The 15,647-nt window shown below is 37.5% G+C and overlaps 1 protein-coding gene across 2 annotated transcripts; it reads right to left on the reverse strand.

Moving 5' to 3' along the window:
• Positions 1-2,516: 2,516 nt before the first annotated feature.
• fam8a1a (family with sequence similarity 8 member A1a) lies at positions 2,517-15,211 on the reverse strand. Of its 2 annotated transcripts, XM_032581709.1 has the most exons (6): positions 14,718-15,211; positions 13,057-13,177; positions 12,784-12,907; positions 10,975-11,114; positions 4,483-4,573; positions 2,517-3,156 (listed from the first exon to the last, which is right to left on the reverse strand). In XM_032581709.1, exons 1-6 carry the CDS (start codon positions 15,088-15,090, stop codon positions 2,788-2,790), a joined length of 1,218 nt encoding a protein of 405 aa, XP_032437600.1. In that variant the 5' UTR covers positions 15,091-15,211; the 3' UTR covers positions 2,517-2,787. The 2 variants fall into 2 exon arrangements, with proteins under 2 accessions (XP_032437600.1, XP_032437601.1); XM_032581710.1 differs by lacking the exons at positions 2,517-3,156; positions 4,483-4,573 and adding an exon at positions 9,153-10,865 and having other exon boundaries at positions 14,718-15,090.
• Positions 15,212-15,647: the final 436 nt, after the last annotated feature.

Raw genomic sequence — 15,647 nt, forward strand, 5'->3', positions numbered from 1 at the left:
ATTTGCCTTTTTTTTCTTTTAAACGTGACAATCAGAAATTCTTCAAGCTGTCTGTCTAGTTTTCAATTAATAGCTCTAGAAATTTCAGTATTGGAGTTAATATATTTTATGTGCCATCACAGATCTGATTAAGGAGACAGACTCAAAGGTCTGACTTAAATGCTGCTTTATTTTCCATGTTTTTTGTTATGTGGTTCATTCCTTGATTTTAGGAGCCTTTTTATGCCTGAACTCGTCACAGAAATGAGGCGTCATAAGTTCTTATGACGTTTGATCATGTGAAACATTTAGCTGAGACAAAAAGTAAAACAAAAAAACAACATTACAAGCTACATTGATAGAAGGCTTTCTAATATTTCAACCTTCTTAATGTGACTCTTTCTCACATTGAATGTCCTGAACCTCAGATAAACACTTCCTCAGATCTTTTAGAATAACCAGCTCAAGTCTGGCTGGATGAATGTTTGTTCAGTCAAGCAGACACACCCAGAAAGAGATTCTAGAGTTCATTTCTACAATAGCTCCACCAATGTCTTTGGTAATTTCACATAATGTTAACTGCTTTGGGTAAACTCCCATGCTTCATCTCCCCAATTGGTTCTCCTCTCTTGCTGCCACCAAACACACATAGAAAGACTACATTCCATCTATTTAGAGACATTTATATATATATATATATGAACAGTGATCAGTGGGAAACTATTTTGGTTGAGTTTTTCTACCAAATATGCCCTCCGTGCATTCTGTACATCTTTCCAGTAGAAAGGAAAACAGGTGTTTAGTCTGCTGTAACTTCACTACAGGGCCAGTAATCTGAGCACCGGCTGTAAGGCCCAAAAGCCTGAATGATTTGCATTGTGCAACGCATGGCAACAAAACAACCCTATCAAGATTAAAATTTGTCTTGGCACTCATTTTAAAATGTTTCCCATCAATGTAATGGCATATAAGGGAAAGTTACGTGGCCTAAATGCTGGAATGGAAAAGTGATTTTGTAAACTCAAAATATGTTTTTACTACAGTCTAAAAAAAAAATAAAAGTAGACAAAAGAAATGTGCAAGCAATAAAAATGTCTAATCATTGATGACATCTTTCTGGAATCTGCATGAAACAATAAATCATCATCCAACAAAACAAAAGTGTAATAAAAGTCGAGAGGGTGGAGTTCTGTTGGGTAATATAAAGCAGCTGATGGTAATGTTGCTTTCTGCTATCACACGCACATTAACAGAGTACAACGAAGCTTCTGCATTGTCACTGAGTATTTACCACTTCCTCCTCTCGCCTAGTCTCCTCCCCCCATCCGTATGTGGTATAGTACTACATGCTCTGGTTGACAGCTCATGCCGAGCCAGCACATTCCACATTATTACTACTTCAGATGTTTGTAACCAGGGAGCGCTCCCATTGGCCGAGACACCTCCAGCACTGAAGTCATGGGGAACCAATGAGGAAGACGGCTCTGTGCAGACAAACTCATCGCTTTAAACTGCACTCCCTCTGCTGGGGATTACAGAGAGAATCTGGGACGGAAATGTGGTTGTGTCAAAGCATTTGTATGTTTAAATGATTATAATATTTCTCACTGTGCCGTTTTCTGTAACTTCATTTTAAGCTTTTATTGTTATTTTCCCCCGCTTATTCACTCACCATCATTTTTCATTCTATTGGTAAGAATACCAGCACCTTGTTTTAACAGCTAATGTTTATTACACTCAATTCTGTCCACTGTTCAAGAGCATTTAATGCCCAAACATATCTTTGAAAGCAATTTAAGAACTGTGTCCTTGTATAAAAACTTCCATAAATTATTTTTTAAGAACTTCATTGTGGGAATTAGCAATACATTTTCCCCCAAAATAGTTCAATTTTATTATACAAGGTAACAAGTTAAACAGATAAGACTCTCATGGTTTTTCTAAGACTAAGTCATAATTACCCGCCTTTATTGTTTCTTTCGTTTGGTAAATTTATTAAATTTTACCTTTTTGTCTTGTTTCTAAGCAGGAAACGTAGAAAAATATAAACCCTTTTCTAGGTTTATCAGCTGGAGTCACACTGAGCTCAGTACTCCGTACAGATCCCCTTAGCATATAAATATTATGTGAATTACTTTATGTGAATGTCAGGTTCACTTTGGGCTTTTTCATATTATTTTAGTTACTATGTGATGAGGTAGTCCAGTATAAATATTGTAATACTTAAACCTTTAGTATCAATATAAAAGAGAAAAATCACCTAGTTTTCATTATTGTTATATTTTAAAGAAATATATCCTGCTCAGTTTGAAAAGTTCTGTCAAGTACACAAATGTTTGCCTGTTCATTAGAATTATGTATTATCAATATCAATTTTATCTATCACTTCATAAAAACAAAGTGCTTTGCAACAAAAAGATGCAATTGCAAATACTAGTAAAAACCACAAAAACATTAATATTGTCTTAATCAAATTTAGTTCATTTTATATTAGCTATGAACAGAACAAAGAGAATTATCCAGACTAGACTAAAAAGAAAAAATTTAGTCAAACAGCATTTTTTTTATCTTTTAAAGAATCACATCATCGTAATTCTTAAGCATAAGACAATCTTCATTGTATCAGTTCAACCACAATGTAAATAAAATAGTTTGACAATCACCACAGCTCTTTATGTGAAATAAACCATTTTTTTCAACCTGTTAACCACATACTTATATATATATATATATATATATATTATTTTTTTTAAAATATGCAATATTTTATCATTTAACCTATGTGTTGTTGCTACTTGCCTAATTACGTCAAGTACAGTAATTAGCAAGAAAAATAGCTGCTAAGGGTACCTGGGTATATTTGACTTTTTTAATATATGCTTTAGATTGACAGGATAAGCTATTCGCATGGTGGCCCAGTTGGTAGGATTGTTGCCTAACATTAAGAAAGTCCTGGGTTTGAATCATGGCCTGGGGTCTTTCTGCATGGCGTTTGTTCTCCTTGTCCAAGTGTGAGTACTCCAGCTTTCTCCCATAAGTCAAAAATGCGCTTATAAAGTTAATGGAATATGCTACGTTGACCTTCGGTATGATGTTTTTTGTCTCCAAGTTGCCTTTTAATGGACTGTGGCGTAACCCACCTCTCACCCAGTAGCTGTTGGGGAGGCACCTGCGACCCTGCAAGGATACAACAAACTACTTATGAGAACCTAATAGTTATCCATGCAATCTCTTCTCACACATTACACAAAGCAGATGTCTTTATTGAACCATCAGTGTAATAATATACTAAACAGCTATTTATAATAATAAGCAACAAAAAAAGATGGGATTTATTGGCAAATTATAGGGGTTTTCTTTTCATCTTACATCTCAGGGAAAGATAGCTTATGTCTCTCTCAGTGCTCAGTCTCAAACCAGAAACTAACTGGTGCTTATTATCCTATTCATAACTTTAATAGAGGCTCTTGTAACCTTGTACTTATTATTGTCAAAGGTGTGGCCAATTCCCTAGTTTAAGTACGAGATACACTTATCAGATTATCCTCTTTATGTTTCTGACTATAATTCATTGCAATGACAGATTTTTCTTCTACTGCAGTCTGTAGATTTATAAACACCAATATACAGTATTTATTCTAACTGTTAGCCTGCACTGAATGTGGTGATTGAATTGGGTTAAACTGGGAGGTATTTACTGTTCCAGTAATTAACTATTCTTCTGAGATAGTACTCCATAAATGATTTGAAAATAATTTGATTTTATTCAAACTTAGCAAAACTCAACATATCTCTTTGTATCTACTGGTAGCAGAAGAAGTGAATACTTACATTGTAGATTTTAGTGTTGTAAACACACAGCTAAATCTCTGTGTTTCATAATAACATTATGTCACAAAATACTACAACCGTCTCCTATTGACTCCATAAAATGTCCCGTCATTTTCCTGCTGTTGACCTCATTTCTGCTTGAAGCCCCGTCGGCATCTTTTGCTTACGTTTGCTGGTATCACAGCCAACATTGTGACTGTTCTAGTTCACTGCTACCATGTTCACACAGAGGCAGCTGTTTTTATTTAAAAAAATAAATAAATAAATATATAAAAACATTCTGATTATGTAATCCCCGCACACAGCTTGCCTGGTAAAAAAAATTGCAGACACACACACACAGAAAAGCTTCCTGCAGATAAGCAGGTGAAACGCGTCCCTGAGGAGCTGAGCAATACAGAAATGACCTCAGAAGATGCTCAAAGATAGTTTCCCCCCCCACTAGATCTGTTGGCTGTGCAACTAAAAATGTCTGCAAGTGAGGACTACTCTAGACTCAGTCTCCTTGTACTCCTGAGCTGCTGTTGAACAGCTGCTGGCTGTTTGTTTCACATACTTTGAGCAAAGTCATAAATCAAACCGGTCATGCAGTAACAAAAAAAATAAAAACAAAGGGGCAGCAAGCATACATTTACTAGACAGTTCTGTGAAATAGCTCGTCTAAAAACGTACCTGCTGAGTCGGTATTGAGCTGCTCGTCCTTTTTGATCTTGTGGTGGTTTTAATTTGTCCATCTTTGCTCAACATTGTCCGTCTATAGGTTCTGCATTGTAATACAAAGATGTAGTTATGGGAAACAACAATGTTCGCCCGCATCCACAAATAGTTAAAGCAGTCAACATATTGTGCATCATCATAACAGGTATGGATCATAATCTTTTCATTTTTTCCATTTCAAATGTGTTCCAGCTTATGACAGTGGCATTTATTTACAGGTTTGAAGTTGAGAATTAGACTAAAAGGAGGCAGAGTAAGCTCTGTTGTCTTGCACTCAGAAGGTCCTGGGTTCAAATCCCGACCTGGGCTCTTTGAGGATGGAGGTTTTGTGTTTGTTTTGCGCAAGCCGGGGTTTTCTCTGGGTACTCCCAGTCCCTCCCAAAGTCCAGAAACATGACTGTTAGGTTAATTGGTCTCTCTAACCTGACCTCATGAGTGTGTGTGCGCAGTTACTCTCCTGTGTGTGGGGGGGGGGGGGGGGGGGGGGGGGGGGGGGGGGTGCATGCGTGTGTGTGTCTGAGTTGCCCTTCAATGGATGAGGTACCTGTCCAGGGTGTACCCCACCTCTAGTCCAAAGACTGCTGGAGATGGACACCAGCAACCTCGCGTGGACACACAGGTATGGAAGAAACCATAAAAGAAACTTGAATACTTGCCCATGACACCCGAGAAACAAGAGAGGTCACAGATGACATCACATACAGAACCCTGAACTCTGACCTCATTTCGGAGTACAAGCAAAACTCATGTTGCTGAGTTTTGAGAAAGCAATTGGACGCAATACAAAAGCCCATCCGTTTCTTTTTATCTCAACATTTTTAGACATCTGAATGTTAAAACTACAGGAAATGTAACAAAATGTAAAAAAGAAAAATCTGAAAAGATAAACCTTTATTTTTTTTCAATAAAAGGTATTGCAAAAATATGGTTTCTGTTAAGGAACAAATTAGGATCCTCCCCCCATGTTTACTCCTACGTATTCCTATGATGTTTGCCCTAAACCTCAGTTCTGCTACACTTACAAGTTTCATTCAACCTAATTTTATCTTCATATAAAGTTAAACATTTCTACTTCTATGAACCATTGCTTCAGAAGTCAAGATACTGCTTTAAATCCCCTTAGAGCTTTCTTGTTTTGCCAAGAGGCAAGAATTAGTTGAGATAATTTATGTAACGAACATGATTAGCTTTATGGTGTTGGTGCTGCTCTGAGCTCTGCTTTAACACAGTGTCTTGTTACTAACTGTAACAAATGTTCACTCAGCCATCAACATTATAATAAAACAGAGCCACACTCCGCTTTTGCAAATATATTCTTATGGATCAGTGCTTATTTGTAAAGTCAAAACTATGAGCTAAATTCCACGGTGGCTACCTGAACGACAAACTCTATGCCTTTCTCACTAGTTTTTTTCAAATTCACCTTTTTGTGCAGAAAAGACATCCTTACTTCTTTGCAAGTGTTAACTCAGTGCATGCAACAGAGACCAAACACAGAAAGCTGAGCTGTGAAGGGCCTCTATTCTATAATAACTGAAGGCTTAAGTGAAGCTGGTTGAATTTTAATAGAGTTCTGCAGGGTATTCCATCGCCTCCGGTCCCAAGGCTCAAAGATCAGAGAGAATTTTCAAGCATGGTGTCCCTTAGCCTCTCACGCTCGCGCTCACTTCTTTCCATTCTTTCTCTGTTTTTGCCTCCACTTCTCTTCCCATCCTCAACTCCCCTCGTTTTGAACTCCCAGTTCCAATCCCTTTCTTCCTCTTGGGCTTTTGTCTCTCTCTTAATCCAAGTGTCTCCCACTTTCTGTTGCTTTCTCTCTCTCCCTTCCCCGTCTGCTCTGTGAAATTTGTATTAAAGCCACTCGAGGCGTAATAATCGCAGAGCCCCTCTCAGCTTTCTGGCACGAAGAACAACTCATGACTCTCAGCACAAAAACTTGCAACCGAAGGACAAAAATGCCACAATGAACTTCTAAAAATCATGCACGATGTTTGGAGAGCTTCTCCACACACACAGGGATTATACAGCAGAGAACTAATTTCCCCCATGCCCTGAAGCCATTGGAAGGAACTTTAAGATTTTTTAAGAACTAATAAAACTAATATTACTCAGTATTTATAGATTTCATCAAGAAATTAGTAAAACATAAGATTCCCTTGTTTTATACCTGCAAACAGTGCAAGAGAACACATAAATTATTGCTTCAATTCTAAAAAAAAAATACATAAATAAAAAATCCAAAAGAAAAAAATATGCAAGAGAGCACCAAAGCATAATAGAAAATACAAAAACACGAGTTCATAAAAACTTTAAATGCCTCTGTGTCTCGCGTTATTCTTGTGCATGCTGGAGTGAGAAAAGCAGCAAGAGGCTAATGATTACCAGCTCCCTTGATTAATGCTTGCTGTTTAAATACAACCATTCAGAGGAAACCCCAACAAGCCTTTACATCTTCCTACTGGGAACTTAATGTAAAATACACTCCAGGCTAATCTGACATGCAGCTCATAAAAATTCAACTCCACAGCATTTTGGAACAGGAAAAACTCCTTAAAAACAGGGTTCAGGGGTAAAAGTTATTCATTAATTCATCTCTTCCCTAAATCAAAAGATTCCAACTCTACAACTTTCAAACATAAACATTTTTTTTTTACTTTAACTACAAGAGTTACAAATATGTCTTACTAATTAGTAACAGTTTAGATTGTCTCCCCATATAAAATGACTGAAGCTAGAAAGAGTTATTTGCAAACAAACTGTTAAAATATACTTTGCTACACTTAACATTAGAAAGTTGCGGAAAAGTTTTTTTTGCTTCACCTCTCACTGTAACAGTCATTGTTCAAGGATGCAAGGAGAAGTATGTCACTTCCTTGCAGTGACACTGAATTTATTTTGTTATGATTAAACAAAATGTGAAAACAACTCATAAGTAAAACATTTAGTTTCCCAAAGGAATGAAACCAAATTTAAACTTAAAAAATGCATGAAGAAGTACAGAACTACATTTTGTGACATTATAACCATAAACACATTTCTCAATCAAATTTTATGTGATCCATTGCCACCAAAATAGACACTTATGCTCTCCTTTATACAGGAATGACAGAGTGGGCTGTACTTCTTGAGAAAGCTTAGATCCTTCAATGTTTGCAGCAAGATGTTGCATATCTTCTATAAGTCTGTTGTGTCATCTCTTGCCAAAGACTTAGCCAAAGGCTAAGCAAAGTGCTAAAGAAAGCTGGTTCTCTGTTCTGGGTATTACTGTGGAGCCTCTAAGAGGAGAGGATGCAAAGAATAATTTTACATAAAATCAAGAAAATCTTGAGCATTCTCTTAATGAGACTGCCATATAAAAAACAAATGTGTCTTTAGTCGGAGGCTTTTTTTAAATTCACTGTAATACTGACTGCTACAGGGGATCCTCTACTGATGGAAAGGACCTGGATCCTTTCTGTCAATAGCCAGCAATCTACAGAAACTCTGAAGAACCTAGAATTATGAATAAGAACATTTAATTTCCCTTTGGGATCAATAAAGCATTGCTGAAAAGGAAAGTCTACAGCGTGAAGTCACAGCAAACATGCAGTAGAAGTTGTTGGTTCAGTTGAATAAAAGGCCAAAAGGTTACATTTTTCAGTCTCAAGTGAGGCAATGCCAACACTGCCCAATATATGAATTCACAAACGGAGATTTTACATTTTTTGTAGGAGCAGTTCGTCGAGTCTGGCTTGTTCTGACCTCTGCTGCCCCCATGTGGTGAGGCTATAAAAGTGCGAGAGCAGGGAGAAGACGGCACATCTTTTAACAGTTTTCTTTTATATCTGAAAACGGTCACTGACTCTTCACCAAGAACTTGTAAAACAAATTTATAGCTCTAAATATACATGAAATACAATGCCATAAACAACTATGTTCCTTGTTATGTGGCTTGGTCAGTATAAAGTCACTCTTAATTGACTTTATTAGCCAGACATCGACATTAGGGCTGGGTAAAAAAAACAAAAAAACACAACCAAAAAACTAGTCACCGTCTGAATTTCATTAAGCAAACCACTATAAGCCGACTATTGGATAATTACAGCACTGGCGCTTATTTTCCAGCTAGGAACAAGTTAATTAACCCCAACTGCTGTAAAGTAACTTCTCATTTCTTAAACAACCGTCCCTAATGACACATCCTGTGGTCATGGAAAAGATGTTTGTTTAAGAGTCACATCACAGGTATCAAGCAGAGAAAACTAAAAAGATCGCACAACTAAAGTTAGGCTAAAACTGTCCAACGCATTATTAGAAATTGGAAGACCATCGTCATCAAGAAAGAAATATAGTCAGAAAACTCCCCGAATGATCAGCGATCATTTAAATGTTTGGTGAAATCAAAAAAACAGTAGTCAGGGCTGTGTTTAATGGTGAGAGTAAGAGTATTGCCATACACACAAAATGTGCAGGGAACTCAATGGACTGACTCTCATAATCAATACAAGATTATTATTTCACCAAGATCAATACAAGATCTTGGTGAAATAATAATGCAAATGGGAATAAATCTCATAACATTGCTCAAGGTCATCAAAATAATGCTACAGCAAATGCATGTCGTAATCAGGCAACCCAACAAAATATTAATGTTTGAATGTTTTTTTTTTTTTGGCCAGTCAGTTAATACTGAGAAACATAGGAAGAGAAACAGGAAAATCATTTAAACACTAGTACTTAACATATGTGACCAGATTTTTCTTAAAAACAGTTAATTTATATGGATTATTTAAATCTAAAATCTTGCATTGCTTACATTTTAGTGTGATTGGAGGGTAAGTCCAGGTAAAGACATCCATTGGTGGGACAATGCAAACACAAATATACTTCTTGCATGGATTAAATCCATTTACTGCATAGTACTTTAATACCAGAATGTTCTCAAATTATTCATATACAGAAATGACATTTAATATTAAGTAAAATATTGTCAATGCTAACAAGTTGCCCTGAGTCACAAAATGACTTTTTTGTAACTTACAAACTATGCATAATATAACATAGAAACTTTCACTAAATCAAAGCAGTTCAAATCATCCATAGGCACAATAAATGGACATTTTCTCTTTGTTTTTAGCAACAGTATGACTGCATTATATATATATATATATATATATATATATATATATATATATATATACTGTAGTTTCCCAAAGGAAACTAAATATATAATTTCCTTACTGAAACTATCACTGACTTTAACAATAGGAAAAGAATCCATAAAGAAAAATCTAACCAAACTGAGGTTCTAGATATGAGCAGAGTTACTAAAGAAACATGATAAATTGTCTCCTAACTCAAAAGATAAAGAAAAAAACCTACATACTGACAGATTACGCAACATCGCTTCACTGCAACCCTTTCTTAATTTACAAAACAATCTTAATACTTCAGAGGACATCCAAACAGCTGCCCAGTCACAGAGCAAGACTATTTTCTTTTTTTGAATCAAAAAACCAAAAGTATGTGCAATCTATTAAGTTTTGTGTGCAGATATTTTGCATTTTGGTCTGCATGAACAACTTTGGAGCAAACAGCAGCTCTGCTAACAAATCTGGAGACATAAAAAGTTGGATTGGCCTGGTGCCATGTCAGTCCTGCTGATGTATTTCATATTTTACTTAAGTATATTTTTAAATGTATTCATTGCTGCCTTTTTTTATTCATAAAGCATGAAATAAATAGCTTGATCAAACAATACATCTTCCGATTTGACCTGAAAGTTGCATATATAGGGTTAGGCAAAAGTAAATTGTTTGGCATTAATGCCACAACAGCTACAAAAAGACCATATCCATATCATATGTAGGTGTTTGAAAACAGATTTTAAAACAAAAAAAGGTTGACTTTGCATATATTTTTGCCTTAAAGAGGCAAAGAGACTTTTTTCAGTTGACACTTGATAAAACTGAAATCCTCACACGCCTTTCATTTCATCTAACTTAATATTCTGCTACCACATCTGTATTTGTGTCCTTTTAAAGCGTAGCCCAACTTCAGTGTAGAGATGTTATGACCCATTATTCTTTTCAGTGCAATAAAATTTTAATGTAAAATAAATTAGGTGAATCCTGATGAAAAACAGAACAATCACTCTTTGACATGCAGCAGTGACCGAGTCTGAGAAACAGGAGGTTGGGGTTAAGGGGGCAACCTTTTAGGCCCCTCTGCGTTGGACCACTATGGTCCCGGCCACAATGTCGTAAACTGTCCTGTTGTGCTGGAAGAAGAGGAGCGTGATGAAGACAGGAAAGAGAAAAGCGATGGAGAAGTTCTTGTTCAACGCTCGCACAGTGGAGCTGCGAACGTAAGAAATTTGTTTTAAAAAAAAGAATGTTACCTGAACCTCTCAATTTCAAATATTGAGGATATCCACATTGATGTAAAAAAAAAAAGTTGATTACTCACGCCGACAGAGAAACATTAGATGCTGGAACCACAAAAATGCGGTTGGGCCGTACCATGGTGGACGTGTCGCATGTCACCACCCGCAGACCGAGCAGGAACTTCCCTGGAGTCGCACCTCCGGCGCCCCAAATGCAGATTGTCTGATTAAGCAAGAAGAAAAGTGTCAAAAAAATCCATGTACTGTACAGCACAATACAATCCACCCAATATCTGGGTTTGGTTCCTTTTGTATGTATTACAGCATCAACATATCACCAATCACTTTGTGGCTCTGCTGAGACTTTGGGGGAGACACATCAAGTCAGTTGTCTGCAGCTCACTTGCATTGTTGAGTTAGGTGTCTGATTTTGATTTTTTTTTCTTGACCAGATCAAATTTTGGGGAACATTAGCATCGCTTTAGCATTAACATAGCATTAGCATTTACATAACATCATCGACTTAGTGAAGAGGCAGTAGTAAACGCATATGTAGTAAAAAACTATTTTTACTTTTAACTGGGAAAAAAAAGTAAACACTCAAAAATAAAAAGAATTAAATGTAGATAATGAACACAATGATACAGGCAGTATTTATAATTTGATACTAAATTATAAAAACTGCCCTAAAAAGAAGAAAACATGGCCATTCCAGCACACCAATTAGGAAAACAATTTTATCGTACAGCAGCACAAGAAATGCTGAATTCAATCATACTTTTAAAGATATCAATCTTTACTGCTACTCTCAAGGGACGAACAGTGGAAAAACAAAACTAATGGAAAAAAATACCGAAACAATACTTTACAGCTGATATGATCATAAAAATGCCACGATAAATATCAAAATTAACAGAAAAATGTAAAGAAAAAACGTGTAATGCATTTATAAGCACATAAAAGCATTGAACTGAATTGCTACTATGATATTCTATTTCACTTTATTTACATATTTATATGCAACAACAAAAAAATCTATAAACATCTAAAAAAAAAAAGAAAAACAAAGGCCAGATGGAGTTTGAGCCGAGGTGCCTAAACGTCCCAGAGGTCAGCCCCATGTGGGAAAACAAAGCCTCTGACACAGACGTCCAACAGGAGACACAAAATACATGACTTCACCTCCCGCAATTCTGAATGCAACGTTGCATCACGGTTCTCTATGGAACAGGATGTTTTGTTGTGAGAAATCTGCTCATGCAGAAAGGAAAGCAGCTCCTCGCGAATGCAGTAGAAATTATCTTCATCTTTAATCTGCACTTTGTTGTCAATTATATGGAAGAAGTGTAAGCTGATAGGTGCTGAGACTGTGGTCAGCTTAATAAGGCTGGGCAACATGGGCATTTTGTTTAAAGGATTCAAAGCTGAAAGGGAAAATAATATCCATATTTTTGTGGGGTTTTGTGCAAAATAATTATTTTATAATGTGATAGCAGCAACTCCGGCATGTTGACCAATGTGTTGCCTCCATTTTTCTTCAAATAAATGTACGTTTTGGAAACTCAGTTTGAGTTGAATTAAAAAGACAAGTTTAGTGTAAATTATCTTTGAAAAACCACCACTCTGTACATCAGATACCTGTTCAAAGCAGTGACACACATCTTCAACTATTACTGATTCTTCTGTCAACATGCCTAATACTATAAAAGCAATTTATTTAACTCCAAATTAAACCCAAAGTAACGTTGTGTGGTATTTAAAATCTTGTTAGAATTACAACAGTCCAAGTCAGAAGACTCCATTTGAATTAAATAAATTCTACTTCACCTGAATCTTGATAAACTTGGGACTAGTTAGTTTCTTAAGAGCAGGTGACAAAAAAAGCATCCCACCTCATAAACGCAGACCAATACTCTGTAAACCAAAGCGACCGCCATCATTTTCTGCAGGTCCTCGATGGACGTGTTCTCATCGATCTCCTCAATGATGAAGTGGGTGATAAACTTGGCAATGTCCCTGAAAGGAGACCATGCAGTTTGTTGGTGAGGGTGGTTCTGGATGACGGACGCATTAGAACATTGTTGGTAGATAATTGGCTAAGAGCAACATTTGGGAATCTTTAAATTAGGAGTTTTATTTAAGGTTTTCAGATTTATTTTCCTCACTTCATTCCGAAGAGATGCATGATCCATAAGACGATGGTGGCCTTCACACAAAACAGGATGAAGAAATCCACCGTCTCCGCCAGTAATCTCTGAAGAGGGGAGGGGATGGTGTACTCTCGTCCTGTACAATATGATGTGCAGACAAAATGTTGGAATATTCATCTGTACAGTGTTTTATTTATCAGTTCCAATTTATAAAAAAAAACTATTAATGTTACAAATCAATGGCTCTACTCAAAACACAAAATACTTTGTAACTCATATACCCAATTATAAGGAAAATAACATAAGCTAAAATCAGCATCTCATATTGTGTCAAAAGCAAAGGCAAATACAAAAGTAGGTCTGTCCACGTTGTAGGAGCTACCACAGCAAAAATGCAGTGACCTCCAAGCTAACTTTCACTTTTTGGCACACAGAGGAGCAGCTGGTCAGCTCACCTGAGAGTGTATAACGGAGCAACAGCCCAGGGAGGTAGGAGGTGGCAAGCCCATGAGGAAAACTAAATAAAATAACTCTAAAACAAGTCCTAAAATATGAGGGAAGCCAGTGGAGAAACAACTGGTTTTATTTCTGCTAAATTCCTTAACTGATAAAACTTCACAGCTGCTCCCACTTTAACCCCCATGTTTGAAATGGATGACTTCTCATACTAGGACAAATAATCTATCAACATGTGGAGTCTCAGCTGGGCTACTAAAAACTATAACTTAATTTCGTTGAGCTTTAAAACTGTGACAGCCATCAAGGCCTTTGCGTCTCCAAGACATTTCAGCAGCAGACGAGCACGGTTTCCAGCTTACTTTTGGAGGGAGCAGGAGTTGGAGCCAAATTGTGAGCCAAAACAGGCTACTGAAAGTCCGAGATGACAAGACCTGAAAGCTGCCATTTACAGACGCTTCTTCCTACAATGTAACTGAATGAAAGTTTAATAACTAGACGTGCACATAAGGAAGAGACATGTCCCCCGAAAAACGTGCAAATGTAATAGAGAGGTGGTCCTACTACGATTTAAATAAATGCACGCCACACTTTTCAGTTTCAAGTATGAAAACCATAAATAATTTCCCACTCACCTCACTGTTATGTATCATTTTATGATTCTAGAGCAAATCCAATTTAAAAAAGAAAATACTGTGACGTTTGTGATGACAAAAGCTTATATTGCAGGGATTATTTTATGAGGTACTGTTGTTATTTTGAAGCTACTTTAGATCTGCAGAAAACAACCAGTGTGGTAAACAATAGGTCCAAAGAGTCTTTGGGACAACTCTAATTATATAAGCCTGTTTCCACCTGGACCTCTTCTTAAGCCTGCTTCGCATTACACTCATGACTTATCTTAAGTCTTTAAGGCACAGGTGTCAAACTCCAGTCCTCGAGGGCCGCTGTCCTGCAGTTTTTAGATGTGTCACAGGTACAAAAAGCTGGAATGAAATGGCTTAATTACCTCCTCCTTGTGTAGATCAGTTCTCCAGAGCCTTGCTAATGACCTAATTATTCTATTCAGCTGTGGTGCAGCAGAGGCACATCTAAAAGTTGCAGGACAGCGGCCCTCGAGGACTGGAGTTTGACACCCCTGCTTTAAGGAACCATGCACATTACACCATGCTTAGGGATGTTTCTGTAAAAAAAAAAAAAAAGAACAGGCCACCACCTACCTGCTTGTGGTGGACTTCCGTTCTGCTGCCGCACGTCGGTCGCGGCTGAGCGCTGCTCCGCCTGCAGACCACCCGGGTAAGGAGTCGAGGACCCCGGGTGTCTGAAAGCGTACGGGTAGCCGAACCAGTTCCCGAGCTCAAACGCTTGCTGTCCGCTGGCGGGAATGGAAGAATGAGCAGCCGGTGTCTGAGCGGCAGAGCTCGGCGGTGGCAAGGGGATGGCTGACAGAGCCGCCCAGCTCTGCCAGCTAGCATGTCCCCAGTAATACTCCCACATCCACCGCTGCAACTTTGAGCAGTACTCCGTCGTGGCGTTAGCCTGGAGCTGCTTTGTTTCTGTTTCAGAGCCGTCGCGACTGCCGCTCTCCGTCATTGTCACAAATACGTTTAAGTTACTCCACAATAAATTAATTCAGGTCCTCTTCTAAGTCTTGCACCTGAATGTTGGTGCCGCTCATCCCCAGCCAGCGGTCCCTACCTCTGTTTGTAACGACGGGAAGCGCCGGTCGTGGTAACTCTTCTAGATCTCTTTTACAACTGCTCTTTCGGTGATATATTACTAGACAGCTTACTAACAACCTAAAAGATTAGACTAATGGCAGTTTTACCACCGCATAAAAGAACTAAACACACTATAAAGTTTCAACAAAAGCGATCTCCCCCCCTCTCTAACCATTAATGGTATGAGCCAGTTAAAGGGGCTTGCTGTAAATTTTGTTTTACGTTAAGCGTCACCTGTTAGTTCTGAGTTCGTGAAGACCGCTGCAGTTTTACACCAAAGTATCAACGATTTTCAGTTAGAGTAAACAAAATAAAAAAGACTATTCAAAAACTAAGTAACTGATCATAACATCGGATTTAATATTTATAATGACGTAACCAGACAGACAAAAACATAAAGTCATGTGCAAATTCTGGTATTTTAAAGAC

Source organism: Xiphophorus hellerii, chromosome 13 (genome assembly GCF_003331165.1).
Source record: "Xiphophorus hellerii strain 12219 chromosome 13, Xiphophorus_hellerii-4.1, whole genome shotgun sequence".
Lineage (NCBI taxonomy): Eukaryota > Metazoa > Chordata > Actinopteri > Cyprinodontiformes > Poeciliidae > Xiphophorus > Xiphophorus hellerii.